The sequence below is a fragment of the Malurus melanocephalus genome, unplaced genomic scaffold, assembly GCF_030028575.1.
Source record: "Malurus melanocephalus ecotype Western Australia unplaced genomic scaffold, MMel_1.1 scaffold_272, whole genome shotgun sequence".
Lineage (NCBI taxonomy): Eukaryota > Metazoa > Chordata > Aves > Passeriformes > Maluridae > Malurus > Malurus melanocephalus.
The window spans coordinates 672,989-689,212 of NW_026623504.1; the positions used below are offsets into that span (position 1 = coordinate 672,989).

At 37.7% G+C, this 16,224-nt stretch overlaps 1 protein-coding gene across 1 annotated transcript in view; it reads right to left on the reverse strand.

Moving 5' to 3' along the window:
- The window catches only part of CHM (CHM Rab escort protein), a 47,304-nt gene that overhangs the window by 24,112 nt on the left and 6,968 nt on the right, over nt 1-16,224 (reverse strand). The window contains exons 2-7 of the mRNA XM_057376191.1: nt 15,018-15,084; nt 9,630-9,702; nt 8,341-8,465; nt 4,312-4,750; nt 3,144-3,260; nt 2,371-2,491 (exon numbers count right to left, since the gene is read on the reverse strand). Coding sequence (XP_057232174.1) covers nt 2,371-2,491; nt 3,144-3,260; nt 4,312-4,750; nt 8,341-8,465; nt 9,630-9,702; nt 15,018-15,084 — 942 coding nt within the window. The remainder of the gene's footprint in view (nt 1-2,370; nt 2,492-3,143; nt 3,261-4,311; nt 4,751-8,340; nt 8,466-9,629; nt 9,703-15,017; nt 15,085-16,224) is intronic.

Consider the following 16,224-nt stretch of genomic DNA (forward strand, 5'->3'; position numbering starts at 1 on the left):
CATCGAGGCACTGAGCACACTGTAACACCTGCATTGTCTCCTGTGCTTCTGCTACAGAGTGCTTTTGGATTTCAGTTAACAAAAGCAGCTTTTCACAAACATCTAGCTGAAAATGGATCATCTGAGTCAATGCAAATTAGAAAAATCATTCCCACAAAGTGAGTTTTCTCAGAAGACAGAAATTCCATGCCATTAAAATATTTCAGAACATCACCGACTTCATGGGTCTTGAATGACTTCACCCATTCATTTGGTTGAACTTGATCTAGCTCCATTTCCCAATGCTGATAGAAAAGTGAGAAAGTGTGGACAAAAATCCACAGCGCCTTGGGAGGCTGTTTCCTCTAAATTACCCAAGTATTACACCTGAATGACACCCACTCCAGAACAGGACTGCTGGATCCACACTGACAGTGYTAGACTGGATATTTATGCACAGAGAAGCCACTCACACAGTGTCACAACCCAAAGATGAGAAGGTGCAATATTTACTTAAATTTGATTACTTGCTGGCAACAAACAAATGTGGATGAGACAGAGAGCAGACAGGGATGAAGGACTTTATCTTCCCTTGAAAATAATATTACTGCTGACACATTTGGAAATTCAAAGAAACACAAGTCTTCTAGGAGATGTTTAAAGCATGTTGGCACTGATGCATCTCTGAAAAACTTTAGTTATCTTCATAACGAAAACATTTTTGGCCAGGAAAAGACTGTATTTAAGCAATAGCATAATTCCAGGATACTATAGAGAAATCTGCTCTTAAGCTTCTTTCCTGGATAAATGCCTAACTAATTCAGAAACACTTCCATCAGTGCAGAGACCAGTATTATCGAGCTATATATTCTGTTCAAGATTCAATCACTGCTTTATTACAAATGTATCTTACTGCTGTTTGCACAGCCATGGAGAAAGTCATAAAATGACAGGGTTTTTTTTTGTTTTATCATTCTAAAAAAATTCTCAAGTTTTCCTCACTTCAAACTTCTTATATAATTCCATATTTTACAGAAAAAAGCTTTAGAAAAAATTCTTCACTCTCATGAACTCTCCCTATTAAAAGTCTGCCTTCCCACGAATTCAATGATCTCATCGAGAGCAATTTTAAATTTCTGAAGTTTTTACATTAGCCTAATCTGACTCAAAATATTCTCAATTACTTYTCAGGCTATTTTAAAATGTAGGAACAAAATCTGTTTAACTGTCTMTGGAAGTAAAATAAATCTAACGTTATTTAGGTACATGAATCAATGGATTCATTTAAAATTGATGTGGCGTCTCCTTCTTTTACTTAATAAATTTTCTAAATACCACCTCTATCCACTCTGAGTACCTCCATTTCTTCTAGCAACAGCAAACTGAGATCACCTGTAATCAATAAACCACTTCAGTCTAATGAGTTTTTCCCCCTTCAGGATTTTCTGGAGTTCATTACAGACTCTCCTTTTCTTCATCTCACCAGATCTTGATACTGATTATTTTTCTCTTGAACATATTTAAAATAACTTTCTCTAATCTTAGTACCTAATCAAGTGTTGTKTAAGCAATCAAAGCAGTATCCCAACAACAGTGGATCCTTGCAGAAACACTGCCTGGTCAAGCTCCTGCCAAGCTCCAAAAGCACTGACACACTTTGGTCTGCAACTTATGTCAATGCTTAAACTACTCCTATTTCCTCACTATTTCTTTTTGACGATTTTTTTTCTTTGCTTTAGTTCACTTTGAGACTCCAAGAACTGAGGACATCACTTCATTCTTTGCACCCTGAGGAGCACAAACCCAAAGCACCTTCCTGCTGTTAAGGTGATTTCTCTCTTTGACCTGATGCTCRTTATTCTTCGCACATTATAGCTCAAATCTGTTCTGATTTCCTCTCATCTRAGTAAGCCAGCAGTTGATAAAAGCACTTTGAACTTGCCCTCTACAACTGAAGAGCATTAAATCACTTTTACTTTCCAAATTAAAAAACTCTATTTTCTCAATTTCTGATTTTGTGGTAATGTATTGTAAAGATTTACACAGTATCCAACGAGCAGAAACTCAGATACATCACATTATTTTCAAAAATACCTGGGAGGAGGGAGAAAACACTTAAAAATGATAAAAAGCATTTTGCAACCTTGCAGTAATATATAATTTTGCTGTTAAAGAAAAATGTAAATAATAAATGATGTGGGAACTAGAAGAGCAAGTGCTTAAGCAGAAGAATTTAACACCGAAGTGAAAAGGTCACAAAAAGGTCAAAGCATACTTTAAAAATATATCCATAGAAAGAATCCATGTAAAACACAGGAGAGCTCTCAAAACTGTGCCTCCCTGAAGCATCTCCTAGGGGGGGGGAGTGTGCCCTGTTCAATGAGACCCTACCTTGGTATTCCTCAGGGTGCTGTTCATAGTCCAAACAAAACGTCAGAAATTTCATGAGCATTCTCTTCTCCACCATGGTGAGCTGTCTGCTGTTGAAGACATCTGCTCTAGAACAAGGCACCTGCACAATATTTTTTAATAATTTCAGATATTTTCCATATTCTGAATATGAAAGCATCAAGCAACAAGATTACATAACAAATACTTTAAATTACCTCTTTCTACTATGTTTATTTTYTTATGTATTTCTTTCCCTTATTTTCTATTATAACCTAATAAAGGTCACCGATTTTCCCCAGTATTTTTAAATCTTTTTCAGCCTCTTCCCCTTTTCACTTCCCTTCAATTTCACTTGCATCTCTACACAGTTAATCAACAGAGTTTATATAGACTGTGCCAGTATCTCCTGTTGGCATTATCACACTGACTTGTAAGTAGCACGGAGACAAATCAAGTCTATGTGAGACTTAGAATCTAAAACCTGTGAATCTAAGAATTAACTGCCAATCAATCATGGCAGCTTTACCTCATTTAGCTTGAGATAAAGATTTATGTCAATATACTAGACTGCACAACCTTATTTTAGCTTGTTTGGATTTTTTTTAGTATTGATATATAACACATAAAMCACATTTTCTTCCAGAAGTCAAATTAAAATAATAATTAAGGAAAAACACCAGCTTCTTATTACAAAATTCTCATAAAAACAATTTCAAGCTTCCTGACTTTAAGAAGATGAGATCAAACACATGGAACACATGATTTTCTGGTACCTGTTCTACTTTTCCTTCTCGGAAGGCAAGAACTCGCGTGGCGTTTTTGAACTCTGCGTATCTGCTCACGTTGGACTTAATGAGAAGGTCAATTAACAGGCCCCGGGAGTAAAGCAACTGCAAGGGAGAGAAAGGAAACAGTGGGTGAAGAGGATCTTCAGGAGCCAACACTGTTGGTGTAAATCCTCACCAACTGCTCCCCAAATCACCTGAACCCAGAGTCATCTTTTCCACAAGTAAATATTGTGACCCCCCCAGTTAACGTTTAGTCATAAACAATTTAATCTTTCTAAAAGCTACAGAAGGGACAGAAATGTAACCATGAGCTGAAAACGTTTGTCTGTATTCAAAAGTCTTGTGGTCCTGAGGAACAGGCTTTGCAAGACCACAGGAATTTTCTGGATAAAGGTTTCCTGGGACACCAATGAAGACACTACAAGGAAGCCGACATTCCCATGCCAGGGAAACCCCAGCACCAAATCCTGCTGACCACTCGTGTCTGAATTTCTGGAATTTGCTGCAATTAACACCATGTCACACAGAGGGACAGCAAGAGGATAAAAATGACACAAAATAGTATTATCTGCTTAACCACGACCCACTGACTGGTGTTCAGTGATGGTTGGAAGTGGGATTGACATTTGGAACACGAAATTTGCAATAATACATTTTGTAGTGGCTTCACAAAGAATTGAATGAATTATTGAAGAAACTTTCTTTTCCAGTTTCTAGAGGTCTGAAAAATCTTTTTAGGCAGAAATATGAAAGCTTTGAAAAGCCTTCCCTGCAAAGCAAAGCACATATATTTTAAAAAGAGAAAAAAATCTACATGCAAATTGCTTTTTCTTGTTTAAAAATATAATTTTTTAATGGTACTATTTAAAAGGAGAGAWTTTGCAGGTATTACCTAAGTGCCAAATTTCATAAAATTTACTTTTATGGTGATATTTCTGAGCTCCGTTTTTTGATCTCCTTGGTTATAAAACACTTACAGACACATTAAATAGCCCATGTTTGTTTTAGGGGTAACAATTCYTACTTCTCAAAAGTGTCTATTTTGCCTCAAAGGCACTGTCTCACCCTCCTCAACATGAAAGGTTTTAACACAAATGTCATCATTTTAAGCAAAGTAAATATACTTACACAAAAAGAGCCATTCAGTTCCTACCTTGGAAACTAAATCAATATTAAACCTTCTGCCTTCTCTAACAATTTGGGAGTAGGTGATTTTCTTTGGTTCTTGGGCAGYGCTTTCGGAGGGTGCAGCTTCTGCTGTTCCAGGTTCAGGAGCTGACTCGGCTGAGTTGGTGCTGGGAGAGGTTCCACTACCAGGGGCTGGTTCTGCCCCATCCCCTGGTTCTGCCCTCGCTGGCTCAGTGCCCAGGGCCTCCTCTGCTGACTCTGGTACAGGGATCTCTGTTGCTGGACTCTCCTCTGATCCTGGAGAAACCCCCTCTTCTGCTGGACTCTCCTCAGATCCTGGAGAAACCCCCTCTTCTGCTGGACTCTCCTCTGACCCCACAGAAACCCCCTCGGCAGCAGGGGCTCCAAACACAGGCAGCTTTGGCAGTGCACCAGCTTCTTCAACACCTTCAGCTGAATCCTGACTGATTAAAAACACAGAGGGGAAAAARARGGGGAAAAAGTCTTTTTGAAGAGTCTTAAAAACTTGTTTGAAGTTTTGAGTCGGTGCCAGAACAGAAACATCAAGCATTTCTAGGAAAAGCATTAGAATTTCTTTATCCTGGCCAAATCAGGTGCTCCACCCACTAACAAACTCTGGCTCTTGGGCTGCAAAGCTGTAATTCAAGAGGGCTATTTTTACTGAGAAGAAGAAAAACCCCAACAAAAATCTGGGTTTTTACTTTACATGTACTCAAAAGATGGAAGGATCTCAAAATTAAAATTGAGGCCCTCATGGTGAAATAATACACAGCTACAGAAACAATAGAAACATAGTATTTTGAAACAAAAAAAAAAATAAATAAAACCCAAGAAACTGAAATGCAAGGTCATTAAGGTGAGATATTGCGCCGAAGAAAACAGACAAGCTTTCCACCAGACCACTTTGATCCAAAGCTTAAGTAAAACTTCCAATTCCTTTTTCAACTCTGCATTCTAATTTAGTTGTTTGAGCAGCAATGTTGTTTTTATGCAAGGGCTCCAAAGGAGCCATGCACAAGGAATGAAGGCAGCCAGCCACAGGAGGGACATTCCCACACAGCATTTACTCTGCACAGCCCATTTCCTCTCCACAACATTTCTTTAAAATTCCCCTTATAAAGCAGCCCTCCACATTCAATCTCATCTTCTCATTTTATGTTGAACTTCAATGACATCTACCTTAGAAACCAGGACTTTTGAACTTGGTTGAGTTTACACTACCAGCTGAGATGAATCAAATCAGTGTCATTGTAAGTGAAAGGAGTTCAGCAGTAACTCCAGACTATCTTTTTATCTTTATACCACACGCCATTAATGCACTGAATAAACAATTWCATCTTGGCTGAAAACTAATGAACTATGATTTTAAAGGTGACCTGCAAACACAGAGTACTAAGAGGGTGGTTAAAATTCCCAGAACAGTAAGGAATTACTCAGCATCCATACCAAAATGCTCCCTCGCACACCTGCAGCCTTTCATATGGAAGTAGGATTTCTGTTCAAAAAGGAACAAAAACCTGGTATCCTTTAAAAATTGCTCTTCATYTATGAACTCAAGGAGCTCATATGGACTTGTGAAAAGTTTGGAAGCAATCTCTCAGCTTGGGCACAGTCACCAGGAAGCACTTAACTCTTGACTGGGGTAAAATATTGCCCTGGGAAATACAGGAACTGCTACAAGGAAGCACTAATGAGAGAAGGCTGTTTCTGTACATTAATTAAGTCTTTTTGCTACATATTGCCAGCATTAAGTAACTATAAAATATCAAGGAAAGACAACTACTTTGTCAAATGTTTTTGTAAAAAAGTAACCTCTGCTACAAATAAAAATCAAAGTCAAATAAATGTTGGGGTTCTATTTAGATTTTGGAACACGGTGTTTGTGAAAACTACAAAAGCTCTAGCCATTATTGCAGTAACTAAGAATGAAGCTTTTATTTAAYTCATCCTAAAGCTTTTCAGAACATAAAATTTCAGAATAAAGTTTTCTGTCTACCTCCTCTCAATTTCAATGAACAGTTCATCTCATTTCAAACATACTTGATTATTACCTTTTAAACAAAAATAAGCCTGGATTCATAATACACTGTATTTTTCTACATCACTCTGAAAAGCAGTGCAACAAAAATATTTACATATTTTAAATCTCTATTCATTTCCCATTAAAGAATATGTAAATCTCCATTGTTTGCAGCTCCACACTTTTTATAATGAAAGCCTAAAATTGTATATAATCTAAATTCATGACATCCTTCCTATATGACCAAATATCCCTGAATAATGTAAGAACTGTCTATAAAAATGACTCAAATTGAACTTCTGTACAGACAATTCTTCTCCTAATTCAGAAAAAAATAATACATCTGCAGACAAATTGTTGTGTAAATTTAGAATATTATCTTCYACCATTCATCAATTAATGGTACTAACAAAGGAATATCTTAAAATGAATGTGTCTTATTAATGCCTTGTAACAGCAACCCCTTCAGATAGGTCAAATGAAAAATTGCCAACCAGCTGGTTAATTTATTCAGCACAGGTGTTCACTATTTATTTTTCAGCCATTTGCCTTTTTTCAATACAGCTTGTTGTAGACACAGTATTCTCTCCCTTTGATGGATGCACTTTGTTCTAAGGCCATTCATTTCAGATTTGCACTGTGTATGTTATACTGCTACCCAGCTGTTTATTCTTTCAAAATAAATGTTTAATGGTTACTTCATAGGAGTTACAAAAGTTAAGCAAAAACAACAGAATCTAGGCAGAACACATAAATTGTCAGAAACATGGTAATGGACTCTCTCAGAAAGTYTGAAGTTCTTTTGGAGAACTTTTTCTTTGCCAGGTTTATTAATCTTATCATTGTTTTTTGTGGGATTGGGKTTTTTTTTGGTGGTGACCAAGACAGATAGCACTACACTGAGCTAAGTTAAATGCTTAAAAGCATAATTTTATCTAAGTGTAATCTCACTGTAATGTGTGAAATCTCAGTGCTAGGGGACTCATTTGGGAGCCAGCTATCCATCAAAAAGCAACACAAAGTTAAGAGAATATGAAACCTTTCCATCTCATTYAATCCTGGTTCTGACATAATATTTATTATGACAACAGGATGACAATTACAATATTCAAGTGCTATTGCTTTAAAACATGGACTACATTTTACCTGCAACTCAGTCAAGCACTGTTACTGTGCAGCACTGAACCTTGGAAGAGTCTCAGTCTGTGACCTTCAGATTGTATTTGTGTAATTCACACCTTTTTTCCCCCTACTTATGAGGTTTAGAGAAAAAAATATGTATTTCCAGACAMGTATGTGTCAGCATTTCATTTAGCTACCTGTGGTATTTTCTAAGGGATTCAAGGTTAAACTTACATAACTATCTCAAAGAATCTCTCAGGAATTCTGCAAAGTGCTCATTTCAGTGCAAAATCCAAAAGATAAAAATAATAAATAAATACATAGTTCAGTTAGTTAAATTTACATTCCGTGGATTTAACTTCAGTAGGTTAAATTCATTGCATATAAATAGGATAAAGGGGAAATATTGCTCTATCATTTTAGCACAATGAAGTATTTATTACAGTACTCCTGTCCATTTGTGCTCCTGTTCTTTTCTATGTAGTTCATTTAACATGTATTTAGGAGTTTAATTTTTGATTACGAGAACAGCACCTTTTAGCCAAATTAAGAATGGAAAAATTTAACAGATGGCAGTGCACAACTGCCTACTACTACAACTGTGTACAAACACTTCTGTTTTCTACTCAAAAGTAAATCACCAGCTCACAAGTTGGCCAACAAATTACACTGCATCCAGAAAGGGTCATTTAGGAAGGACCAGGCTGGTTCAGTGAATGGAGTAATTTCAACAAAGCACAGGGACATGAAGAACATTTCAGAGGCCATGGTTACTTTCTGAGCTAATGTGCAATATGGCAGCATGGTGAAACCMTTTAAACCAAAAGCACAATATGTCCATTTACTTCTAGGCACATGAATTGATTCAAGTATTTCTACATTTCTACTTACTCGCCAAAACAGAAATCTTCTACATGTTGAATAGTTTTATCCTTGTTGCTGAGAGGAATAGCTTCTTCATTCTCAAGGATCAGTTTCCTCCAGTCTTCACATTCATCAYTGAGATCTGTCTTTTGCTAACAAAGAACAAGTATAAAATTACATACTGTACCATGCAAGCTGTTCTTGAACTATAAATCTCTGTAGCCATAAATAATTTGTACCACCTAATATTATATGAAAAAATAACAACTGTCCTAGTGTTTTCTTTTCTATTAATATATTTTGAATTTAAACAGAGCTGGTTACTTCATTACAGCATGCCAACATTTGTACTACACCATTGGCTCTAGTAATCTGAAATACAGTGTTAAATGAAATAGAGACTTTAGTAGAGARTTGAATGTAACTTTGAATACAATCTCCTAAAAGACAGGTTTGCCACAGCCAGGTTAGTTCAAGATTTTGTGACAAAACTCTTTGAATGGAGACCATATAGAAAAGCCTGGTGATTTGGGGGATTGTATTAATCTGTGCACATAGGAATCTCTAAACCATGTAACAGAACCCACATAATATGAAGCCCTGGCATGAGCAAGTCCCCTGATTATGCCAGGAGGCAGCACAGTGTAAAAAACAGGCCTGAGACAGAGCTGAGAAACTTCCATCTTCTACGGCCCAACAGGCTCTGAGCACTTCTGTAAATAACAGAGCAGCCATTTGCTAACCCAGCCCAAGTGATCCATCTCCTAAATAAATATCCTCCCTGAAAGATTTCTAGTGGATTGTCATAAATTAGATAAACTTCAGTCATTAAAAAATAAGCTATGAACAATCATCTTTTTGTCCTGGTTATGGGACATTTCAGTGGAAGGATTCTGCACCCACCTTTCTCCCAGTAAAGAATCAACTGAATGYAAATGAGAAAAACAAAAGGGCTGATACATCAGAGAGTGGAAAATTATCAAAAAGGAGATGGAAAAGACCAGATTATCAGTTTCAGAAKGTAAAGGAACTGAAGCAACAGTGTAGTTGCTTCTCTTCAAGCTCAAGAACCCAGAAGTGTGGCTGAGCACCAGACTGGTCTCAATCAGATTAACAACCCAGGCACATCAGAGCCTCCGACTGCCAGGCCAGATGGGTGAGTCTCAACCAGTAAAGCTGGGAACTACAAACCTCTTTGATCTGTCAAATTACCAAAGAGCAAAAGCAGTGTGGTAATTTGTCTTGYAATAAATCATGCAAACAACAGAGATTTAATGTTAAGGAGGCCTAAAAGAAGCAATTTGGGAAATTTTTACCTGATTTTCTTTAATCCAGGACAATAATCCWGAAAAACTAAAGCTGGCCCAGTTTCCACCATAGTAATTTCTCCTGTGAAGAAAGAACAGAAGAAAAACTTGTTGGACAGGTAGAACACAGCTTCTCCAGATTTAAAGAAAAAACAGCCAAGTCAGATACATTAAAAAAATTCTCCATGGCAAGACTTTTCAGATGCAGAACAGATAAAAATTAGTATTTTACAGTTCTCAATGAAATGCAAGTGTCTTCCTCACTGTATGCATCTCTGACCAAAGAGAATATAGTCCAAAATCAAAGTGTTTGGAGGGTAAATGGATGATGCTGAGAAAAACACATGGGACAGTGTGAAGAAAAGGAAAATAGAGATAATACTGCTTCTTGGCTCTCTTATGCATTATGTCAAATAAAGGAAAGTACAGTTTATCTACTGCTTGCACAACATATTATGCTTATTACAGACTGTGAAGATGCCCTGGCAAAATTCTTATTGAACTGCATGTACTGCAGGTGGAGCCAAAGGAGCTGATTTGTGCTACATGAKCATCCCTCCCTCAGCAGTTCCCAGTTTCTATTTACCACCTTCTTGCTTGAAAAAGATTATTTACTGCTTTTAAATCACAGAAAATTATTAGTTCTGCTTTTAACCAAAGAAAGTCTCTGCTCTCTCTTTTAAAAATTTCTCTATCAATATTTCTCTAACATCAGTTGTATTAGYTGGCTTTTGTTGTCATGCATAGGACATCTTAAACACTTAACTCTGAGAAGAAAAATAATAGAGCAATTACATTTCAAAAAACCACCAGTTCTTGCAAAGTAAAAGTTATTCCAGGATTTAACTCTGTTTTCTGGCACTGTGTACTGGCACTTCAGAAGCCTGAAAGATACCAAAAATATCCTCCTGAACAGATAGCTAATGTCATTGCATACACTAAAAAAATAAAATAAAATGTAGGGAGCAAGATAGGGTTTGCATTTTAAAGAATAATGTGAAGGCTGTTAAATCAATCTTATCATAACCTCCTCCACTTTTAAATTGTCGAGATCAGTGTGATAAAAGTGAAAAGCTAAATTCAGGTTAGATTCTCCTGACTAGATTTACGATGGGATGCTTTTGACAGGGCTTATCTGCACTGACAAAGACTTCATTAAGAGTGTCAGCCCCGCTCCAGTAGCAGAGGCTGATGCTCTGGACCACGGTGCTTACTTAGCATATGAAGGACAGATGTCTGCTGAGCAGTGCCTAATTGCTCCTGACTACAAACTGACCTAAAAAAGTCTTTCAGCTCCTGCAAGGCAATAGTGAAGAACAGAAATAGGACATCTTTTGCAAAGACAACAAAATACGGCATTCGCTGAATAAAGGTGGCTTCAAAATGGAAAGTGGTCTCCCAGGTCCCAAACTGGGGGGATTGGGCCCACACCCTGCAATTTTGGTGACTCTGAGCAGCACAGCTCCATCTGCAGATGGTTTCCAACCAGGAATTGCCATCCTCTGTAACAAGGAGTTCATCCTGACTTCAGAGTGACTGACGTGGGTGAGCTCCAAAGGTACTGCTGCTTGGGATCACACAGAACACAAGGCAATGAGGWTTAAATCTATGAAATGCCCAGTTCTGTGAGATTTCTATCTGTAAAACAATCACTGACAGTTGCATGCAAWGATAACCTCCAGCTTTGCTTTAGCTGCTAATGGTGCAGGATAATTTCTTCATGTTCCTTAAGATTCTACAGAATAAAAAGTTCAATATCCACGTATTATCTGTCACTTCTGGAATTTCCAAAAACCATGACCATGAAATTTATTTTTACAGAACTGTGCTGCTCTGGTCATAAGTTTCTTGAATCCAGAATACAATATATGGCTGTCAGAGCAAGCAATGCCACTGATCACAGAAATCCCAGAAAACAAAAATCTAAATGCACATTTAGACTGTCTAAAGCTAGAAYTTCCAGTGAGAGAAATTAATGTTATTTTTACAGAAAGTTACAAAAGTTTATTTGTGAGCTGTCAGACATCTTTSATGTGAACATTGCTCATCAGGTGAGTTTTTCTTTGAAATGACTTTTTTCACCCAGTGTTGAGGCAACCCAGTGTGTTCAACAAGCACTGAATGACCCTGCTGTGGAGCTCCATCCATTCTGAGGAGATGGTACAGCCCTTTTCCAGAAGAAAATGAACCACAGCTGTCCTTCCTTCCTTCCCTCTGGTGTCTGTGTACCATTCCCAAGCCATGTTATGCCACCTCAAATATTCATCTTCTCCTCAAGTAGCAACTTTCAGATTTTTTTTATCCTGGAATTTTAATTAGTTTCCCTGCACTACATGATGAATCAGGATTGCTTAATTCTTTCATCTGAAAACACTASAGAAACTAGACAGACCAGACATGATTACTGACATAATGAGCAAAGTTTATAGCAAAAGTCTTGGAGAGGAATTCTGAGAAGAGCTGACTAATGGTTTTACAATTAGGACTCCTTTGTAACCAAATATTTTTGTTGTAATTGCCCTGAAGATGAACTGAGGAATTCCWTAAAGCAATGGTCAAGATCAAAGCCTAATTAAAGCTAAAATATTGTCCCAAAATCTCAAGGCCTAAGCTCCCCTCTTCCCTGGCTATATTAGCAAACTACTAAGATGGATATTCTCTCCCCTTTTTTAGGGTTATAATTCAATTATTCCYTAAYTAAGAACAGGAATMATTTTGAAAGTGCAACAGCAGAGGYAGAAAACATTTTTKACACSAAGTTAGAGCACAGAGGTTTYCCTTCCCTAYCACATATTATTTTCAAAACCATATTTTCTCAAAACTCCTCCTGTGTTACGTGGATTCCACCTAAATGACAACACTGYTTCTATTCCTTCTCATTTTTCAAATCTCTAATCTGTAGTTCASATCTAACAGCATACTGCCGAAGCCATTTTGCAAAGTTTTGAAAACATAGCCAAAGTACAATTTTACTACTGCAAAAAGCCTGTCTCTTGTCCTACATTAGCTTTTGGTTCTTTTCTTCAGTTACTAAGACCATTTTTGAAGTAATTGGCAAATTCCAATCCAGAACACTGAAATCACAAATTGTTTCTGACTGATTAACAACCTGAATCTGAACCAAGAGAATATTTAATGTGTCCCTCTGCAGACAGACTGCAAATTGAGGAACTGGAAACTTCTGAAAGCAGGAGACACACAATTAAAACACTTGTAAGAACAGAAAAAGCATTTCTGTTGTCCTGTGCCTGTTCAGGAGCTGGCCCTTCCCTTGGCCATGTCACAACCACCACAGTGGAACAYTCAGAGCTGGTGCTGGCTGGACAGAAGCTGCTGATGCCTCATGATTTCCCCCAAGAGCTGCCTCAATGTGTCTGTCCTGCATTTGATCTTCCAGAAAGAAGTCCTGACCCATCAGGGCAGCTGTCTTTTGCACAGGAAGTTACTGCCACATCGATTTTAAGGATCTCAACACAAAATGACTCATGTTTCAAACCCATGAAGTTTCATGTGCTACCTATTAGTACAYAGGCAAATGTATTAAAGATTCCCATTCTGGCCCAGTGCTTGTGTTTAGGAGATTCCTGGCCTTCCAAGAGGAGGGGTTYAACCCAAACAGCTCCTGAGACCCTTCAGTCCAACAAAAGGGTGGGTGATGTGGCAGTCACTTGTGCTACATCACATTGTATCCTGGCATGTGAACATGAGCAAAGGGAATTACCATGGACCAGCTGAGCCCATGTTTTACTCTCTAATACAATCTCACAGCAAAGGTACCCTACACCAAAATAAACAGAAAAAAGACYTTTTCAAAAAAGCTCAAAAGGTACCAGAATTAAGATTTTTTTTGCCTAGTATAGTCAAAATATAAGAAAGATAACAGGTGTCAAGAAGCAAGACATGCTCAGTTTGCTCTATTTCCCACAGAAGAGAAGTTAAAATTCTGCATCTTGACCCTCCTTTGCCTTTGAAGTAAATTCTATATGGAAAGATAAATAAGCCACTGAGGAAGGATGTAGACAGTAAAACTGCAGCCTACAAATCAAACACAAAATGAAATTTTGTGAAATTGAAAATCAAACACAAAATGTGGCTAAACATACCTCACCCCTAGTTGCCCCATCCTCAGTAACCAAACCAGTGCATAACTACAGAGATAYAGAATTAAAAGAGGCAAAAAAGCAAGGACCAAAGGCAGAAACTTGAGCAAATTGGAACAACTAGTACAAGAAGCATATTCACTTCAAGTAATCCACTTGTAGTCTTGATCTACCTTTCTCCAGCAGTTTCAAGTTTAAACTAAGTGCCAATCTCCACATTTTAAATTGCAAATTACTTTTCTAAATCATTTAACAAATATCCTTGAGATTTCACATGTCAACAGCTCATTAATATCTACAGTAAATGTAGCTCTCTGAGAAGAACCACAGATTTTATGTTTATTGAGACAGATAGCTGGCACAGAGAAATAGAGCTCCTTCAATTACTAGTTGGCAGAAGCTAACTTCAGTTTAAAATCAGTCTACAGCAATTTATGGCAACACTGCAGTGAAGTGACTATTTTGAATAAGATTAGCTACTGCTGATGGCAATGCTTGGACAGTGTTTATAAATCAAACTCAGAACTCAGTATTTTATAATAGGCCACTTCAAAACTATCTCCCATAATCACCTATGCAGTATATTATGATAAATGCAAACATGGCTGCAGATTAAAAGTAATAAAATAAGGTACACAAGGTAATGAGARCAAGTAAACTATAAACAAAGACTTCATGCACATATATGTTTCCAATACCTTGTGCCTGACCTAACTYGGGCCTTTGTAGGGAACAACAGATTAATCAATGTGGCACATCTAACACAGGCATTTCAGTAACCCCAAATCTCATTCCTTTATACTCTGAGAAAAATCTGAATTCATAATTCTGATCCTTAACAAAGGGAACAATATACATTGTTAAAAGGTGATATTCATCATAGCTAAAATAGGCATGGATAACAAAAAACAAAGTTCCAGTGGCCAATATTATTACAGACTTCGATGGCCAAAAATCTGAAATAAATCAAGTCATTCTCATCAAAGAGAATGAGATAATTAGTGTCAGGAATGAGAATGAAGGGCACTAAACCTATAGCCATTCCTTCCTGTAGCAAAGAAGGAGCGATCACAGCATCCTTCACCACAGCACTGATGCTCCGAATTCCTGAGCTAGCTTCCAAAAACTGCCTGCTCTACTGATGGAAATAACACCCCCAAAATAAGGCAGAGACAGAATCATAACATTACTTGGTGCCAGATAAAGAGGGAGAAGTCCTGCAGCCCACACTGACAGAGATACAAAACCCTTCTAGTCAGTTTAGCTCTTAAAAAGGGAAATTATTGGAGTAACTTACGAATCCACATGAAGAACTCTCTGGCCACTTCTGGCACAAGCTGCTGCAATAATGGACTCAGGCAAACCTGAAATGACACATGCCATTTTTAGAACTTAGCATGCTATGATATATTAAAAATTGTAATAATGGTAGAACTTGGTCAGAAGCAGGCAACTCAAAAAAGGCAATTTTACAGCATGAGCTACTGAAATTTTAACAGTCTCATTCTACTAAAATAATGAACACTATTTAGTGCTCTTCAACATTTTGCTGAGCTTCTTGAATCCAACTTTTTCTTTTTTTAACAACTGCATGGCACATACTACTTGCAAACACTACTGAGTTAAAGCCTAGCACCAGTGTCTCCTTGACATACCCTGCTATCATGACCAGATTGAGTACTTGCCAGCACAATTATGAGCCCCTGTTTAGTGGGATGCCCTGTAACCACACCCCTGGTAATACAGACAGGTGTTACCTGAGRGCATTTTTGTTCAAAGTATTTGATATAAATACTGTAATTGTCCTTAGAGTCGTATCCCTGTCAAAATCTCCCACATTATCCAATTACACTCTATCAAATTGGTATGTTTTCACTATATTTAGAAAAAATATGTAACAAAARTGCTCACCAAAAGACTGGTGATATCTCTACCAGCAATAGAAGCTTGGAATGGCACAGGATCCCTCCCAASTGGAGTTTGATAAATAGATCAGGGYTGTTCTGTAATGTCTGCTCCCACTCACCAGATTTCACATGCCCAGTTAGATGCCTYGGGACTCCAGAGCAGGTTCAGAAAAGCAGGACAGCTCACCAGCTAAGAAGCTCTGWGGCACCAACTTCCCTGCAATCTCTTTTTAAATGATCTGTTGGGTGTTTAAGCAAGTAATTCAGGAACARYAATTAAAACTCTAAGGGACTGGTAYTAAGAGACACTTAGAYCATGTATTCAATTAAGGGATGAGATTAAAGAAAGTGAAAGGAGTGTTTGGCTGATCTGATTTACAGCAGCACCAGAAGCAGCTGCACTGGTACAACTGCACAGACTGAAGTGGAAGGGGAAAAAGCACAACAGTTGCAGCAGTTCCTCGGACATTTGTTTCACAGCCTCAAAAGGCCAACAGTCTTACAAGCTGAACTTTTGGAAACAAGAACTCAAAACACAGACCATTGTGACCAAGGACACAAGGAGAAAATACATAAGTGCAGCACACACTTCAAAAC